We start from the raw sequence: 15,411 nt of genomic DNA, 5'->3' as shown, positions 1-15,411 counted from the left end.
TATTTTGTTTTTTGTCATGCTAGCTCAACTTTCAAGATCTTTAACCCTTACCCACTTATATAGTCTCTTTCATCTAGTTATGCTGTGCTATCATATAGCATTAGGAAGAATTTCTGGTTATTTGCCACTACGTTACTAGTTTAATACCACAGCAAACATGATATGCTAAAAATGCATGTTTCGCTGAAGCATTTTACATTTTCAATATACACCAACTCAAAAAATGTATAAAGAGAACCATTATCAAATTCTGCAACCACCCTTTCATACACTAAACCATATGGCAAATCTTATCTTTTATTCCATCCTTTAGAACAGAAATTAGGCAGTCACTACGTCAGTTCAAGTGATTTTTCTTTTGAATACACAAGAAATAATTAAAGGGTAAAATACTAGAGAGAATAAACCTCTTCCCACCCCAATACAATGTGATATATTTAATTTTTACTAATCTATATGTTCTTAAACAGTTTATTACAAGTAAAGGAAAACTTACTCTAAAATAAAATTCTTCATTCCATTTTGGATTCAGTGTCTGTAAAAGAAATACAAAATTTTATGCAAACAATATTATTAAAAATCAAACTTTTTTCAGGCTGCAAGTATATTTGTAGTCACTTAAATGAGCATGTATGTGACCATCTGCTAAAAGTCAAGAAAAAACAACCCTAATATTTCATAGCAACAACCACCAAGAATAAAAACACTGCCGTCAAATGATTAAAAACTCATCTACCAAGCAAACTGAGTGTGGGAGGGTATTTCAGCCGGATGATCGAGAAATAGATGTTAACTATAAATAGGAATCTATCAGCAGAAGGGAAATGATTGAGGACCTATGCAGAGAGATGATAATGACGACTAATCTTAACAATGAAAAGTTTTATAATTTAAACCAAAGTAAGCAAAAATGACCAGTTTTTAAATACAAGGATGAGTTTAATGCAAGAAGGTTATGGTTCTAGACTGCAGAAAAGGCAAAGTTTGTTTTCTTTGAATTTGCTTAGGGCTCTTTTTTCCCCAGTTTCCCAAATAAAGGCTATGGCAATTTCGTATTAATGATTTGAATAGAATATGCACTTAGCCTACAACCTCAAACGAGACCAAATATAAGATTATAAAAATGAACAGATTAGTAATAAGAATATTAGCAACGTGTAATTCAATTTATGAAAAAGAATAATCTGAAGCGCCGGTTCAGCTCATTTTAATGACAAATGATTTTCTCTCACACACATGAGCACACCCTTTAGTCTCCCGGCCCCGTATCTCCCCATCCTTATTATTGATCATCCCTGCTCCATATAGCTCAGAATAGGGGACAGAAAATTAATTCTCCCAAAAAGCCAAACATAGACATGGAGCTATATAAATTGTGCTACGAGACCACAAGTTGTCCTTAATCACAGGCTCAACACCCAGTATCAAACCATATTAAACAATCCTATGTCTCAGAGTGCAAAAATATTTGAAGAAAAACTGCAGTGGTTTGTTTTATTGCCATGAGAAATACTTGGGTTTCTGTTGTGTGTGCGGTTTTTTTTTAAGCTTCCTAAGTCTTTCATGCAGTTTTAAAAAACAAGTTAAAGAAATACCTATCACTGTTTCACTATTTCCATTGTCTGAATGGGACTATTGTCCCTTACAAATGAGGCCTTTTGTTCTAATTGGCCAATGGAAATGAGATCCTGCACTCAACTCAATGGTATTTCTCTGTCTGTATGTAATGTAATGCAATAACTTTTGAATGCTTTATCCACTCAATTCCAAAATTTCAGGAAATGTTCTAGGCATCACTAATGGTTTTGGTAAAACCTGGAAAACCAGGAAAAGGAGGAAACACATGCTGCCCTTGGCATCTGATCAGCAGAGCCAGCAGCTTCAACCCCCTCTGTAATTCTCTATAAAATCAAAGAACCAGAGTATAGCAGCTATTACCACCTTCCAGCATAGCAATGCTTCCATCTCAGCTCTGCCTATCCTCCCCATAGTTTTAAAATCTTCATATCCTGAATGGCCTATCTCCCAGATAGAAAAAAGAAAAACGAATTGTGGGGTGAGGGAGAATGGGAGAAACGAACCCCTGACATGATGTGGGAATGATATGAACACAGAACTCCTGGTTTAATGGGATAGAGAATTACAGGAGTCCCTGAAATAGAGAATGGAGGGGTGACCACAGGAGAAATTGAGGGGAGGACGAATGGAAAGATGTGAAGAGCCCCTAGTGTGTGCGCAATGTGCTCAGCCTCCAGAAGCAACAATGGGTAACCCTCCTTATTCCCCAATAGTCAACCAAGACTCTAGTAATGCCAGAGAAATTTTGGGCCTCATTGAATGCCAAATAGTTGTAAAGTAGTTTTAAATTAAATTCTATAGTAAAAGCCATCACAAGGTTAGACTTAGCACAGAGGATTTAAAATGAATTAAGGAGAAAGGTAAATGTTAATTAGCAACAAAACCTACATTTAGTGGCATTTAAAGTTGCAGCCACCCTAGAGTGTAACGAATGGAAATAAGAAGCTCAGGAGAAAAACTTGTGAAATTCCTTTCTACCTTCACATTAACCACTATGCTATTGGTAATGCACTCCACTCATCCGCAAGGTCTTGGCTACATGGGGAAATTGACTGGCAAATGTTATTTTCCAATAACTATTCTAGAACAGTTCCATGTGTGGACACACTATTCTGGAATAAAATAAAATTCCAGAATAATCATTGTATTCACAAAGGGGGAGTATTCAGCAGCTTCTTCCTCTCAGGAAGCGAATACTAAGAAGTAGTGAACTCTTGATCTCTGTCTCTCTATATTATTATTATTTTGCTGCTAAAAGAGTGATACCATTTATGCCAGAAAAGATTCATCATCACATTAAACTTTGGTGGGTTAAGCTCAGTGCATGTATTTTTCATTAGGATAAAGAGTTATAGAATGTCCCAAATTGAAAACATGCTTGTAAAAACACCCTGGCTGTCAGTGTGTCGCCAAGGCAATAAGACTTCTGATAAACAGAATCCAGAAAAAGGAAGAGTAAAATATGACATTTCCGCCAAATTAAAAAAGACTAATTATCAGAGATCTAGTTCACATTATTCAGCAGTTCAGGCTCTTTCACCCCAAATTATTATACATAATAACTTATTTTATTCTGAGGATTTGAACTCTAACTCCAAAAAAAAATCTAGATGCTTACATTTAGGAGACCGCACTGAAGAATCTGGCTGAAGTCCTTACAACTAGGGTCAACCAAAAATAAAACCTCAGTAATACCCAAAGTCTACGTGAGTTTTTATAAAAGGCAGACTTTGAGCTGCCAAACACCTGAAGTATATCACACAGTAAACACGATGAGAATGCTACGTTCCTAGGTCGCTGAATAGGTGACTGATAGTGTTCCGTAACAATATTTTAGTGTTCTTAAAAGTTCTGGATTTGGATGATGTTTTATCAATTATCAAGCTTTCCTAAAACTCATCCCAACCCAGGTAGCAACATACATTGGAGCAGTGTTTCTCAACCTGGTAAGTTGCAAGTACCCCCTAATTTCTGAAAATTTTAATAAGTACCCCAACACTCAATTTTCCACTCTGAGAACTACAATCTTTTCCCCCTTTACCGCTGGACGACTGTATTTCTCACAAAGCACGAGAATTCTGAGTTCTGCAATGCCGTATAGCTATGGCAGATGACAAAAGCCCCTGTTGTTTCTCCCCTCCTTCCCTTCCTCCATATAGGAACAAAGGTCAATGCCAGCCAATCACTATCACAGGCGAGAACTTGTGAGGTCTGAGCAGGCAGTAGCGGTCCAGAGTGTATAGCAGCGCTCCCCATGGCCGTCCCCAGGGGGTGTGGTTCTGGGGCAAATCACACTGTGTGGTCCCTCAACATTTTTATACTGGTAAAATCTGGGGCTGTCTTCTTCTTCTTACATCTTTTCCCGCAATAAGCGGGGTCGCCAAAAAGGTTCATTATGGTCCTTCTCCATCTGATATGATCTTGTGTATCTTCTATCTTAAGTCCAACACTTTCCATGTCTCTCTTCAGCACATCCTTCCAACGGGTCTTTGGCCTCCCTCTCTTCCGTGGTCCAGGGGGCTCCATTACCAACACTCCTCTCGTCACATGGTCCTCACCTCTTCACATTACATGTCCATACCATCTCAATCTCTTCAACTTTGTTGCTACCTCTATCACTTTCAGAGTCCCTTGAATTTACTCGTTCCTTATCTTAAACTTCTTTGTTACACCACAAATCCATTGCAGCATCCTCATTTCATTCACATTCAGCCTAGTCTCCTCTTTTAACGGTGTCACCCATGTTTCTGCACCATATGTTAGTGCTGGTCGCACAACAGTTTTGTATATCTTCCCTTTCAGTTTAACTGGTATTTTCCTATCGCAAAGCACACCTCTAAATTTTTCCAGTTGTTCCATGCTGATTGTACTCTGCTTTATTTCTGCACCCGTACCACCATCCTCTCGTACCACAGATCCAAGGTACTTGAAGCTTTCTATTTGTTTGATTTCTCCTCCTTCAATTTTCACCGGTGCCTCCCATTCCCTATGAGTTCCACTAAATTTACAGTTCAGCAATTGGGTCTTTGTTCTGCTGATCCTCATTCCTCTGTCCTCTAGTACTTTTCTCCAATGTTCTAGGTTTTCCTCCATGTTTTCTTCTGAACCTCCACACAGCACAATGTCATCAGTAAAAAGTATAGTCCCCGGGGGATCCTTTCTCACACCCTCAGTAACCACATCCGTTACTATCAAAAATAGGAATGGACTCAAGGCAGATCCTTGGTGCAGTCCCACTTTTACCTCAAAGTTCTTCCCTCTTCCTGCTGAGCATCTTACCGAAGTCTTGGTTTCAGAGTACATATCTTGGATCAATCTGATGTACTTCTCAGGAACCCCTCGCTTTCTTGCACATCTCCACACTTCCTCTCTTGGCACCTGGTCATAGGCCTTTTTGATATCTATAAACATAATTCTCAAATCCCTTTGTCCTTCTCCATTATCATTCTCAGTGCAAAGATAGCATCCGTTGTGCTTCGGCCTCGCATAAATCCAAACTGACACTGATCAATTTCCACTTCATTTTGTAACCTTTTGTCTATCACTCTCTCCCATATCTTAAATGTGTGGGGTAAAAGCTTGATTCAACTAGAGCAGTGAAATTGACAAGTAAGCCTGCGGGTAGAGCCCAGCTCCAAGACTGGGCAAGCCGCTGGATTCTCCGCCTGCCTTTCTGGGCACCTGGCTTTGAACTGGGGAGGAGGGCTGCCACCTGGGCAGGTTGCATGCGGCTGCCACCTGGCTGCCAGCCCAGAAGGTGAGTGACTGCCACCTGCTCCGAGCTGGGGCAGAGGAGGCTTCCGCGCAGGCTGGGACCCAGGGATGTGGGCAGGCGGCAGCTGCCCGTCTTCAAGCCAGGCACGGGAGGCTGTCTCAGCTCAGAGCCAGGGCGCGGGTGGCAGCCACCCAGTTGCAAACCCAGCTCGCAGGGCGCAGGAGGCTGCTGCCGGCCTCCCACCTGGGAGCTGGGACCGGGCGGGGTGTGGGCAGCTGCCACCCGGCTTCCCAAAAAGCCAGCGGCTGCTGCCCAACTTCCCAGGACTGGGGCAGCTGCTATTTACCTCCCAGATAGGAGGTGGGACTGGGCAGGAAGCCAGTGGCTGCCGTCGCCAGCCTCCCCCAGAAGCCAGCAGCTGCCGCCTGCCTCCCAGCTGGGAGTTGAGACGGGGCAGCTGCCACCTGGTTTCCTCAGAAGTTGGTGGCTGCCGCTTGCCTCCCTTCACTGGGTTTTTCGCAACGTACCCCCTACCTGTGTTGAGAAACTATGCACTGGAGAATACTCTCAACTGGTGTAAATTGTCATACTTCCATTGAAGTCAATGGAGCTATGACAATTTACAACAGCTGAGGATCTGTTCCATTACCTTTGCTGCATCTCAGACCTAAAGAGGAACTACAAAAGGTTGCTCCGTCTTACCTCTCTTCTATCTTTCTGTAGAGCTGTTGGCTAAACTCAATCAAGAATATCTCCACACTAAGGGTATTCAGATGAAAAAAAAATGCCATCTATCAAAACGAACAGGCCTACTGGTTTACCTATTTATACTCAAGTATCCAAGAATCCATGTTAGCTTCATGAACTCTGAAAATAAAATTAAAACACAAGAAATTTTCTGGCTACAAGAGTAACTGGGGGAAAGAGTTTGATTACCGTAAGAATAGCCATGATATTGCCTATTAGCATCACTTCCCATTTGCTATACATCTGAAGATCCTATTAGAGCAGGGGTGGGGAACGTCCGGCCTGTGGGCCGTATAAGGCCCGCAAAATCATTTGGTCTGGCCCTGGCAAGGCAACCGCAGGGCGGAATTCGGCGGCGGCGCAGTTTCACGGCGGCGGCAGGGTTCCGTGGGGGGGGCAGTGCCTGCCGCCGAAACCCTGCCGCCGTTTGCCCCTTTTCGGCGGCGGGGGGGAATTCGGCAGCGGTGCGGAATTCGGCGGCGGACACTCAGCCGTCTTCCGCGTACCACCATCAGGCTAATTTTTAAGTTGATAATTTTGTATGGCCCGCGAATGATGTTATAAATATCCAAATGGCCCTTGGCAGAAAAAAGGTTCCCCACCCCTGTATTAGAGCATCAAACGATATATCAGTGTATCCCAACCTTTTTGATACCAGGGACTGGCTTGCTGCCTTCCTAAGCTGTGAAAGGGAGATCTCAGGAATCGGCGCTCAGACACTGCTCTATATTACATTGTAGTTTTCTTTTCAGAGTCAAATCCTCTATCTGGGTCTCCTTCATTGATGCCAAAAGCTAGAATGTAGTTCCCATAACAACCTTTATACCTATTGGGAACAATGGAACATGGACATTTTGGGAGAACATTTAGGTCCTGACCCAGAAAAAGCACTTAAGCAAGTTTTTACTTTAAACCCTTGATTTATTCCCCAGGGGCTTCAATGACTATTCATGGGCCCAAATTTAAGTATGTACTTAAATGCTTTGCTTAATTGGGAGACACTTTTTAAAAACACACACACACACACACACACACACACACACACACACACACACACACGAGACAAGAGAACAAATTATCAAAAGTACAGCACAGAAATACTACACAAGATCCTGGCAGTCACTACAGAGGAGACAACAAAACAACAGCAGTCATACAAACAATATAGAAGGTAAAAGACCTTCAGGAGAAAAATACATTAGCACCAAAAAAGCCAATATACTAGACAGAACAGTAGTAATGACAAAATTAAAAAAAAATACAAGCAAAACCAGGTTTTCCATCTTTTTCTCAGAAACATCACACACTGGTATTCTGAGTGCAAATTAGCTGGCAGAGGCTGGAAGGTGGTGGAAGGCCATTGTTTTCTGTCTTCCATATAATCAAAAACATCACATTTGTAACAATTCCAGTTCAACTCCAAAGTGTCTGCCACCTCAGGCACTTGCCTATACAGGAGTGTTTTACCAGTTACAGGTGTAAACTCCTATATGAACCAGGGTAGGTTGATTTAAATCAAAGCAATTTAAATCAATTATTTTAATCATGATTTATATCAGCAAACAGGAAACCTTGATTTAAATTACTAACTTTAGTTTTATTTTGCATTTATAATCTTTTTAGTTATTTTCCTAAAGAAAGGTTGATTTTCATTGATTGGTAACCATTAAACTTAGTGATTTTCAACTAAACATAGCCTCCTTTACATTAAATTTGGTACTTTTTTTGCTAACCAGGAGGACACACTTATATCTAGATGCTTATTTAAGTAATTACATAGCTTAAAATATATTTATTCAAATTCTTATTTTTAAATTTTTATTATGTTAAGATATTCATCATTCACCGTTTTCTGTTTACTAGACGATTAATTATTTTACTCATGATTTATATTAAGCTCTGTTTGGATGGATATTGGAAATCAATTAAAATGCACAAAAAATTATTTTTTTAATTAGTTAAATAGAACTACCTTAAAATGTGCTGGATACATTTAAAACTGATTATTATGAAAAGGAAATATATTCTGGCCATGAATACTCCCCGACCTGTGATAATACACGATATTAATAATTATTATCTGTAGTTAGTGAATTGATTGTTTCTGGTCACCATGTCCTTCAAGATTTTAATGCTAGTAGATGTCATCCTCTTATCCTAGTTTTTATTCATAAATCGAAAGAGGAAAACAAACTTCCTTGCTTTTTCAACTCCCAATTAGTTTTTTATCTTTGAATGAACGAGTCACTGAACTGAACAAGTTGAAATAAAGAAAATATTCTCTCTGCACCTACAGAAAAGGAAACTTATCAAAAGCTGGTTTTGCACTTCAGTAAAACATGGTTCCATGTGCTTAGCCAGTGACTACTGCGAGTTCAGTGGTTTGATTTTCTTTAAAATTTAGCAGCAAATATTTACTACTGCTTATTTTAATTTAAATGATTTCAATGGATGATGGTTATCAATTTCAAATTTAATTTTAAATAGACATATTTGTAAAAAAAAAGTTATTTAATTTAAATAAAAAATGACTTTTTATTTAAAAAATAAAATCCATTCTGATGTGAGCACTCCTATTCCTGTATAATAGAGTGGACTTTTTTTTTTCTTGGTATAGTTTAAATCCCTTCCAAAGCAACATAAGCTAATCTGTAAAAAGGAACTCTTCAACTGGAGTAGCAATGTATAAATGAGGGTAAGAACATATTCTCTATCTGTTTAATTTCAAACCTTAGGTTCTCTCAGAAAGATTTTCCTACACAGACTAAACATTTTCCATTGATACAACAAGGAGAATAAGACAGCATACTGTACAAATAAAAATTCCATGATAGCAGGATGACACATGAATCCTACTTATGAAAAAAGATTTCCATTATCAAAAAGAAAGCTTCCCACAAGCTATATTATTTACTTATAAATGTCAAAGGTAATTAAAAACAACCCCCAAAATACTAAGTTCTGTGCTGTTATTGTAGCAACTAAGCAGAGCTGATTTTTTCACTAACAAATTTCACCAAAGCTAAAGACAGATTCCGATAAGCTCTGAAACTAAGTTAGCAGAGCTAAAATATACATTTTAAAGGGGAGAATGAAAGGTCAAAAACACTTATGAAAAAAGAGTTTCCACATCAGTGTAATTAGCAAACACCTGAGAGTCTTATTTTTTGGGTTTTTTAAAAAACTCCTTCCAGTTTAACTGCTTTTACTTTTCACTGTTTATACGCTTAGGCCCTGGTCCTGCAAAGAGCTCCAAGCAGGCAGATCCCAGTATCCAAAAGGTATGTCTACACTGTAATGTAGGGCCAGCATTTGATCTCAGGCTCAAACTGAACCCTAAATTGTGCTATCCCAGGGCTTGGACCCAGGATCCCAGAACACTATGGCGGTGGAGGGTCCGAGTTTCAGTTAACCTGGGACTCAGGGTACAAGCCCTATTGCTTTGCAGTGTAGATGCAGCCCTACTGGACTCGTGTTCTGGCAATCTACTAAATGTCCCACAATCCCACTGGCCAACTTTTTTTGTCCCCTGGGTTTGCTAACTTGAGTTCTACTAACTCCAGACTTTCATTGCCACAGAGACATATCCACAGGGAACAAACTGTAATATCACGGCCTCTGTTGCTTTTTAGACAGCTTGGACAATGGCACAAAGAGTACTTTGTTTCACTGTATCTTTCTCATGTACTGACATGGTGCTTGCAATTTTTATATTTTACTTTATTTGTAATAAATAAAATGAAACTGAGAGGGGAGTATTTTGTTTGTTTTAAAGTTTCTTTTCCTGCATCCTTTTTTACTTTACAAATGGAGGTCTTATCAAGCTAAAACTGTAAAGTTACTGGGTGAAAAAAAAATCAGTGAAATTATGATACCAAAGGAGACAATAGGCCAAAACATTTTTAATTATTATTATAAAATATGATAGAGTATTAGGTCATGACTTTTCTTTTAATCTTTATTAAAATTATGGCTTTTCCTCCTTTTCGCCATAACATCCAGTCGACTTTAATTATAAAGATGTAGGCAACCTCTAAAATTTTGGCCTAATAGTGTCCCTTTACATTTAAGTTAGAAATTAAAAACAAACTAAGAAAAAAATTCATTTAGGTTTGGTTCCAATTGGAAATGATTTTTTAGAACACCTTCAGAGATCACTCAAAATGAATTTCAGCAGTTCACAATTCTATCCCATATTTTGATGCCCACATCTAACATTTTCAAATGGATGTAAGACGCCTTGGGAAAGAAGACGCTCAGAAAGACCCTTCTGTTAACACTCAATTAATTGTCCATATGCCAATATGAATATTTTATAATAGCTTAATATTTTTTTAAATAAATCCTATAAAAGCAAGATACCTTGCAATTCAACACCTCAAACCTCAAGTTGATATAAAGTAGTTATTTTTGATAGTTATTTTATGGTTCAGTTATGGTTCAGTGTCTGCATTTGGCTACAGTCAAGTGCATGCACTGGTTTAGTAGAGTTTGAGTTTTAAAAAAAAAAAAAAATGTTATCCAGGATGCACACAAACATTCATAGACAGTATCTTTAATCAATGCTATAATATCATGGAAGCTGATCCAGCTTTCTCAATACTTCCAGAACAAATTGAAATAAGAACAACCACTTACTTTTTTTATAGTTTTTGTCTGCACCAGAGCAAGTTCTCTGTTCTCATCTGCTACATACAGGGAAAGTTTCACATAGGGGTCACTGCAAGAGAAGGTGTCATATTTAATAGGATAACAATTTTACTGACAACTATAATAGATGCAAATTCTATGTGAATTGCTCATTTAGTCTCATTACACAAATAGTTAACAGCCTTAAATACACCTAGTAAAAACTTGTTTACTGTGGCAAAAGTATCTAGATTTAAATAATGTTAAAATAAGTTTATCAAGCATGTGCAAACAGAAACATTTTAAAGACTGATCATAGTATCAGAAAATGAGCTGAACATATTTTTTTCTACGTAACAAGAAAAGAGCACATCTTGCCTGAATGTAAAATAGTGTTATTTTAATGGTGATTTTTGCAACTGAGATGATCCGTTACCTTCTAGCTGTTGAACTTAAATGACAAAAAGAGTATAGAAGGGAAGACAAGTTTCTGATGTATATAATCACAGAAATGTAGGACTGGAAAGGACCTTGATAGGTGATCTATCCAATCTCCTGTACTGAGGCAGGACTAAGTATTACATGCCAGCAGTTCTCAACTGGGGATCTGCGGCCCCTAGGGGACTGTGAGCAGGGTTCAGAGGGTCCGTGAAGCAGGGCCGGCATTAGACCGGCTGGGACCCAGGGCAGAAAGCCAAACCCCTGCCACGTTGGGACTGAAGTCGGAGCAGGGATGAAAAAGAGTTTGTGGCATAGGTGGGCTGGGGAGTTTTTATGGCATGTTGGGGGCCTCAAAGAAAATGGTTGAGAACCCTGATCCAGACCATCCCTTACAAGTGTCTGTCTATCCTGTTCTTAAAAACCACCATGACAGAGATTCCACAACCTCCCTAGATAATTTGTTACTATCCCTATAGTTAGGAAGTTTTTCCAAATGTCTAGCCTGTATCTTCCTTGCTGGATAAGAAGAAGAAAATATCACTGTCTTTTTCACAACAACCTTTTACGTACTTGAAGATTTACATCTCCCCTCAATTTGTTCTTCTCCAGACTAACAACAAACCCAATTTTTTTCAGTCTTTCTTTGTAGGTCATGTTTTCTAGACCTTTAATCATTTTTGTTGCTCTCCTCTGGACTCTCCCATTTCTCCACATCCTTCCCAAAGTGTGATTCCCAGAACTGGACACAGTACTCCAGCTGAGGCCTTATCAGTGCTGAGTAGAGTGGAAGAATTACTTCTCGTGTCTTCCTTACAACTGAAGCCCAAACACCATTGCTGTGGGGCTGAAGCCCAAGCCCCGTTGCAGCAGGGCTGAAAAACAGTTGTGACACAGCCACATGGACCATGGAGATTTTATAGCATGCTGGGGGAGCCTCAGAAAGAAAAAGGTTGAGAACCCCTTATTCTAGGATGTATATCATCAGGTCCCACCAACTTGAAGACATCTAACTTGCCTCAGTCGTTCTTAATTACTTATGTTCTGCAGATCATCATCCAATTTCCCATTGGTCCACCATACCCGTTTAATAAAAATAAACGTTGGCCCAATGAAAACCAAAATTGATCAAATCCTAACCTTTGAGTTTTGGAAAAGGTTGATTGCAAATGGCAAGGTGCCAATGAGGATGGAGACAGGAATTATCTTTACAGACCAAGTGGTTACAATTTTATTGAACCATAAGATATCTCCTACAACACATGTACTGGCACCAGCCAAGAGGGGTTTATGGTGGAGTTTAGACAACAGCCTCTTCAGTCCATCAGCATGATCCCTCTTTTAGATGCGAGAATGCTATGGATTGAAGCATTTCCTGGTCCTTTCCGGTCCATCTTACTTTCAGGCTTGACCAAGGCTACAGCTCCACTGTGTGAGGCAATCACCAAATCCTGTATTAGTGCCTTGGTCACTATGCAAATCTAATTCCCTTCTCTGGTGAAGCTGGGCTAAAACCAAATTTGTAGGAAGGCGGTATTACTCCCAACCCCACAAAAGGTCATAAGCAGCTGCCATCCCACTCCCATATTAATTTTATCTCCACTGAGGGAAATCTCACCCATGCAGCCAGGACCAGTTACCAAAGATCCGCTAACCTCCAAACTGTTTACCCGTTTTCTTCTCCTGGGAAGGAGAAGAGCAGATCCATTCCCAATATGGCTCCTAGAATCCCATACATTATGCTCTCTTCATCCTTCTCTGCCTCACCTACAGGGAAAAGCCTTCTTAAAAAAGGCGGTGAAATATGAGGATAACTTCTAGGGCCACTTTTCCCTCCAACACTGGGGATCTTCCTAAGAATGAGACCGGGAGGCCCACTGCGCAGCCTCACTAATCCATCCACTGGATCGCAATAGTCTGCCACTTCAAAACGTAGTACACACTTTGTAGTTTACATGTGAAAGTGCACAGCAGTATTGAGAGTCAGTCTCAAAGTATATGAAAAAAGTCTCACAGGAACTGAAGGAGAAGACGACCCAGTGTACTCCAGAAACCTTAACTGCTGCATACCAAACTTGTGCAACTCCCACTGCAGACCCAATACCACCATTCACTCTGTGGTATCAACTGCAGCCTGCCCTTTAAGTTTCAGTGGCAGCAAATTGCTAGGACCCAGCAAAGGGAGTAATGTGTCTTGCTGCTACACAGCAGGGAAATAAAATAACTTCATACAGACTCAACACCAGAATGTGGGACTGGGTCCTTCACTCCACCTGAGGAGGAAGAAACCACATAAGAGAGTAACTAGACTGCTGAACTCCTTCCATGTCATCTTTCCAAGCATGCAACACAGCCAATGGGATGGAATCTGGGCCTGAATGGAGGATGCACAAGAAAGATTCAGATAATCATCTACATTATTTGAAAATAATTTTTTAATCTTTCATGTTTTCATCCCCACTACTTTTCACTAACTAAAATCCAATTATATAACTAAACTACCTGATAGTATCACCGTGGAATGAGCAGCAAGTTACATGGCAGCAGAGGTAAATTTACATCATACAAGAAATTTAATTTACTTTTGAAAATGAAATATCACAGTAGGGTGAAGAAAAGAAAGGAAAAAAAACAAACACTCCACACTGTGCTGGTTATTATATCAACGGCTGAACTGCTTAAAATGCAATTAAATTTGCACTAATCATCAAGGTTTAAATGAGATCAAAGCATCACACTGATAACAAAAAAAGTATCTAATTCAGTGGAACTGTTGATTGTTTAATGCACAACATTTACTGTCTAATATTTACTGTCACAATAACCTAATAAAAATGCAGAGTATACCAGACACTAAACTGAAAATAAGGTATTTTGCTAGACTTAGTAAAATGTTGTATGGTGGGGAGGAGGGGAATGTCCAGCATTATCAAATGCACCTCCTACCCTCAGGCCTCCCACAAGGTCTAAAATATTCTTCACAATATCTTGCTTTTATTGTCTGTGACCTACCACCACTGGCTGAATTTCTATAGCTCACTCTGCTCAACCACTGGCGGGGACGGAGAGGGACTGGTAGTGATGGGTTATCATGGGTATTAAAAAGTCAAAGAAAGATTCTGATCTTGCTCACACCAATGTAAATCTGGAGGAGTACATCAATTCAATTTTATAACATAAACCCTTGTATAAGAGATCAGAATCAGGCTCTCAGTTCTAGCTGTGTTGCGTAACAACAACAAAAAATAATAATAATAATTTGAAGAGTACTACAGCCCCAATTTGAGAGGGTCGCTCATTCATCAATCTGGCATTCAGAGTCTACATGTAAGTTAAGGTACACAGCTTGTCATATTTGGCATTTCAGCTTCAAGTGTAATCTTTTGTCAAAGATTTCTCTTTTCGGTCACTTTACCTTCGATTCCCTTCACACAGAGCAAAACTCTGCACTTCAGAAATATGCAGCTCAGGACTTCCTGTGCAACACATCCAGTAAAGCTTCTAGCCAAAAGAGAACAGAGACAGAAAACACCGGTCCTACAGCAGGGATGGTCATACCCTAATTGGCATCTACATTTACATACTGTGCAAAAAGCAACAGAAAGCCATGTCTGCTTGCACTTCTAAACATGAACCTTAACAGGTGAATACAAACTGCTTGCTACTTGCAACAGAAGCGAGATTGGTCTTTCTAATGGCTTTATTAGTATCATGCAGACTTGGACTCTAGCCTTTGTTCACTGTATCATTTGTTTTTAAAGATTAATGAAATGATATTACAAATATTTAACAGCTATTTTTTGCCTTGGATTGCTTGAAGTTAAATCCATTTTGCAACTCTGATTTTATGTAACTTCAAGTTGCTTGCTTCCCTACTAACCTATGCACCTGAGCTGTCTTTTCTATAACATTTATAAGTGCAATCAACTTGGGGGTAAATGTAAACTGACACTCCACAGATACTGAGTGGTTATACATTTACTTAAGGAAAATTGTGTCAGTAACCAAAATCTAGAATTTCAAGTAATATCAAGATTGTACTGGCCACCTATGTACAGCAAAGTGTGGAATTATGTCACAATGATTTGAAAATAATTACATGAAATTATGTCACACTGTAAGACTGATGAGCAATAAGAAACATGTTCTTTGTGGCTGTTCTTTGATTAAGCTGTTTCGAAATTCAGTCTCACAAGAAAAGTACAAACATTTTTGGAATGTTACCCACTCTTCTCTTTTGCTCAGCCCATGTGCTCAATAACTGAATTATCTCCTTCATTTTAAGTGAAAAAAACCACTTCATT

General features: G+C 39.4%; 1 protein-coding gene across 4 annotated transcripts in view; it reads right to left on the bottom strand.

The window, feature by feature from the left end:
• NEDD4L (NEDD4 like E3 ubiquitin protein ligase) overlaps positions 1–15,411 on the bottom strand; it is a 328,902-nt gene that overhangs the window by 177,858 nt on the left and 135,633 nt on the right. For all 4 annotated transcript variants that reach the window (XM_067545456.1, XM_067545457.1, XM_067545460.1 and 1 more), the window contains 2 exons: positions 10,679–10,760; positions 497–535 (listed from right to left, as the gene is read on the bottom strand). In XM_067545456.1, the coding sequence (XP_067401557.1) occupies positions 497–535; positions 10,679–10,760 (121 nt within the window). The remainder of the gene's footprint in view (positions 1–496; positions 536–10,678; positions 10,761–15,411) is intronic.

Source organism: Emydura macquarii, unplaced genomic scaffold, assembly GCF_026122565.2.
Source record: "Emydura macquarii macquarii isolate MOO-44397 ecotype Brisbane River unplaced genomic scaffold, CSIRO-AGI_Emac_v2 contig_1045, whole genome shotgun sequence".
Lineage (NCBI taxonomy): Eukaryota > Metazoa > Chordata > Testudines > Chelidae > Emydura > Emydura macquarii.
This window is presented reverse-complemented; position numbering and strand designations above follow the sequence as displayed.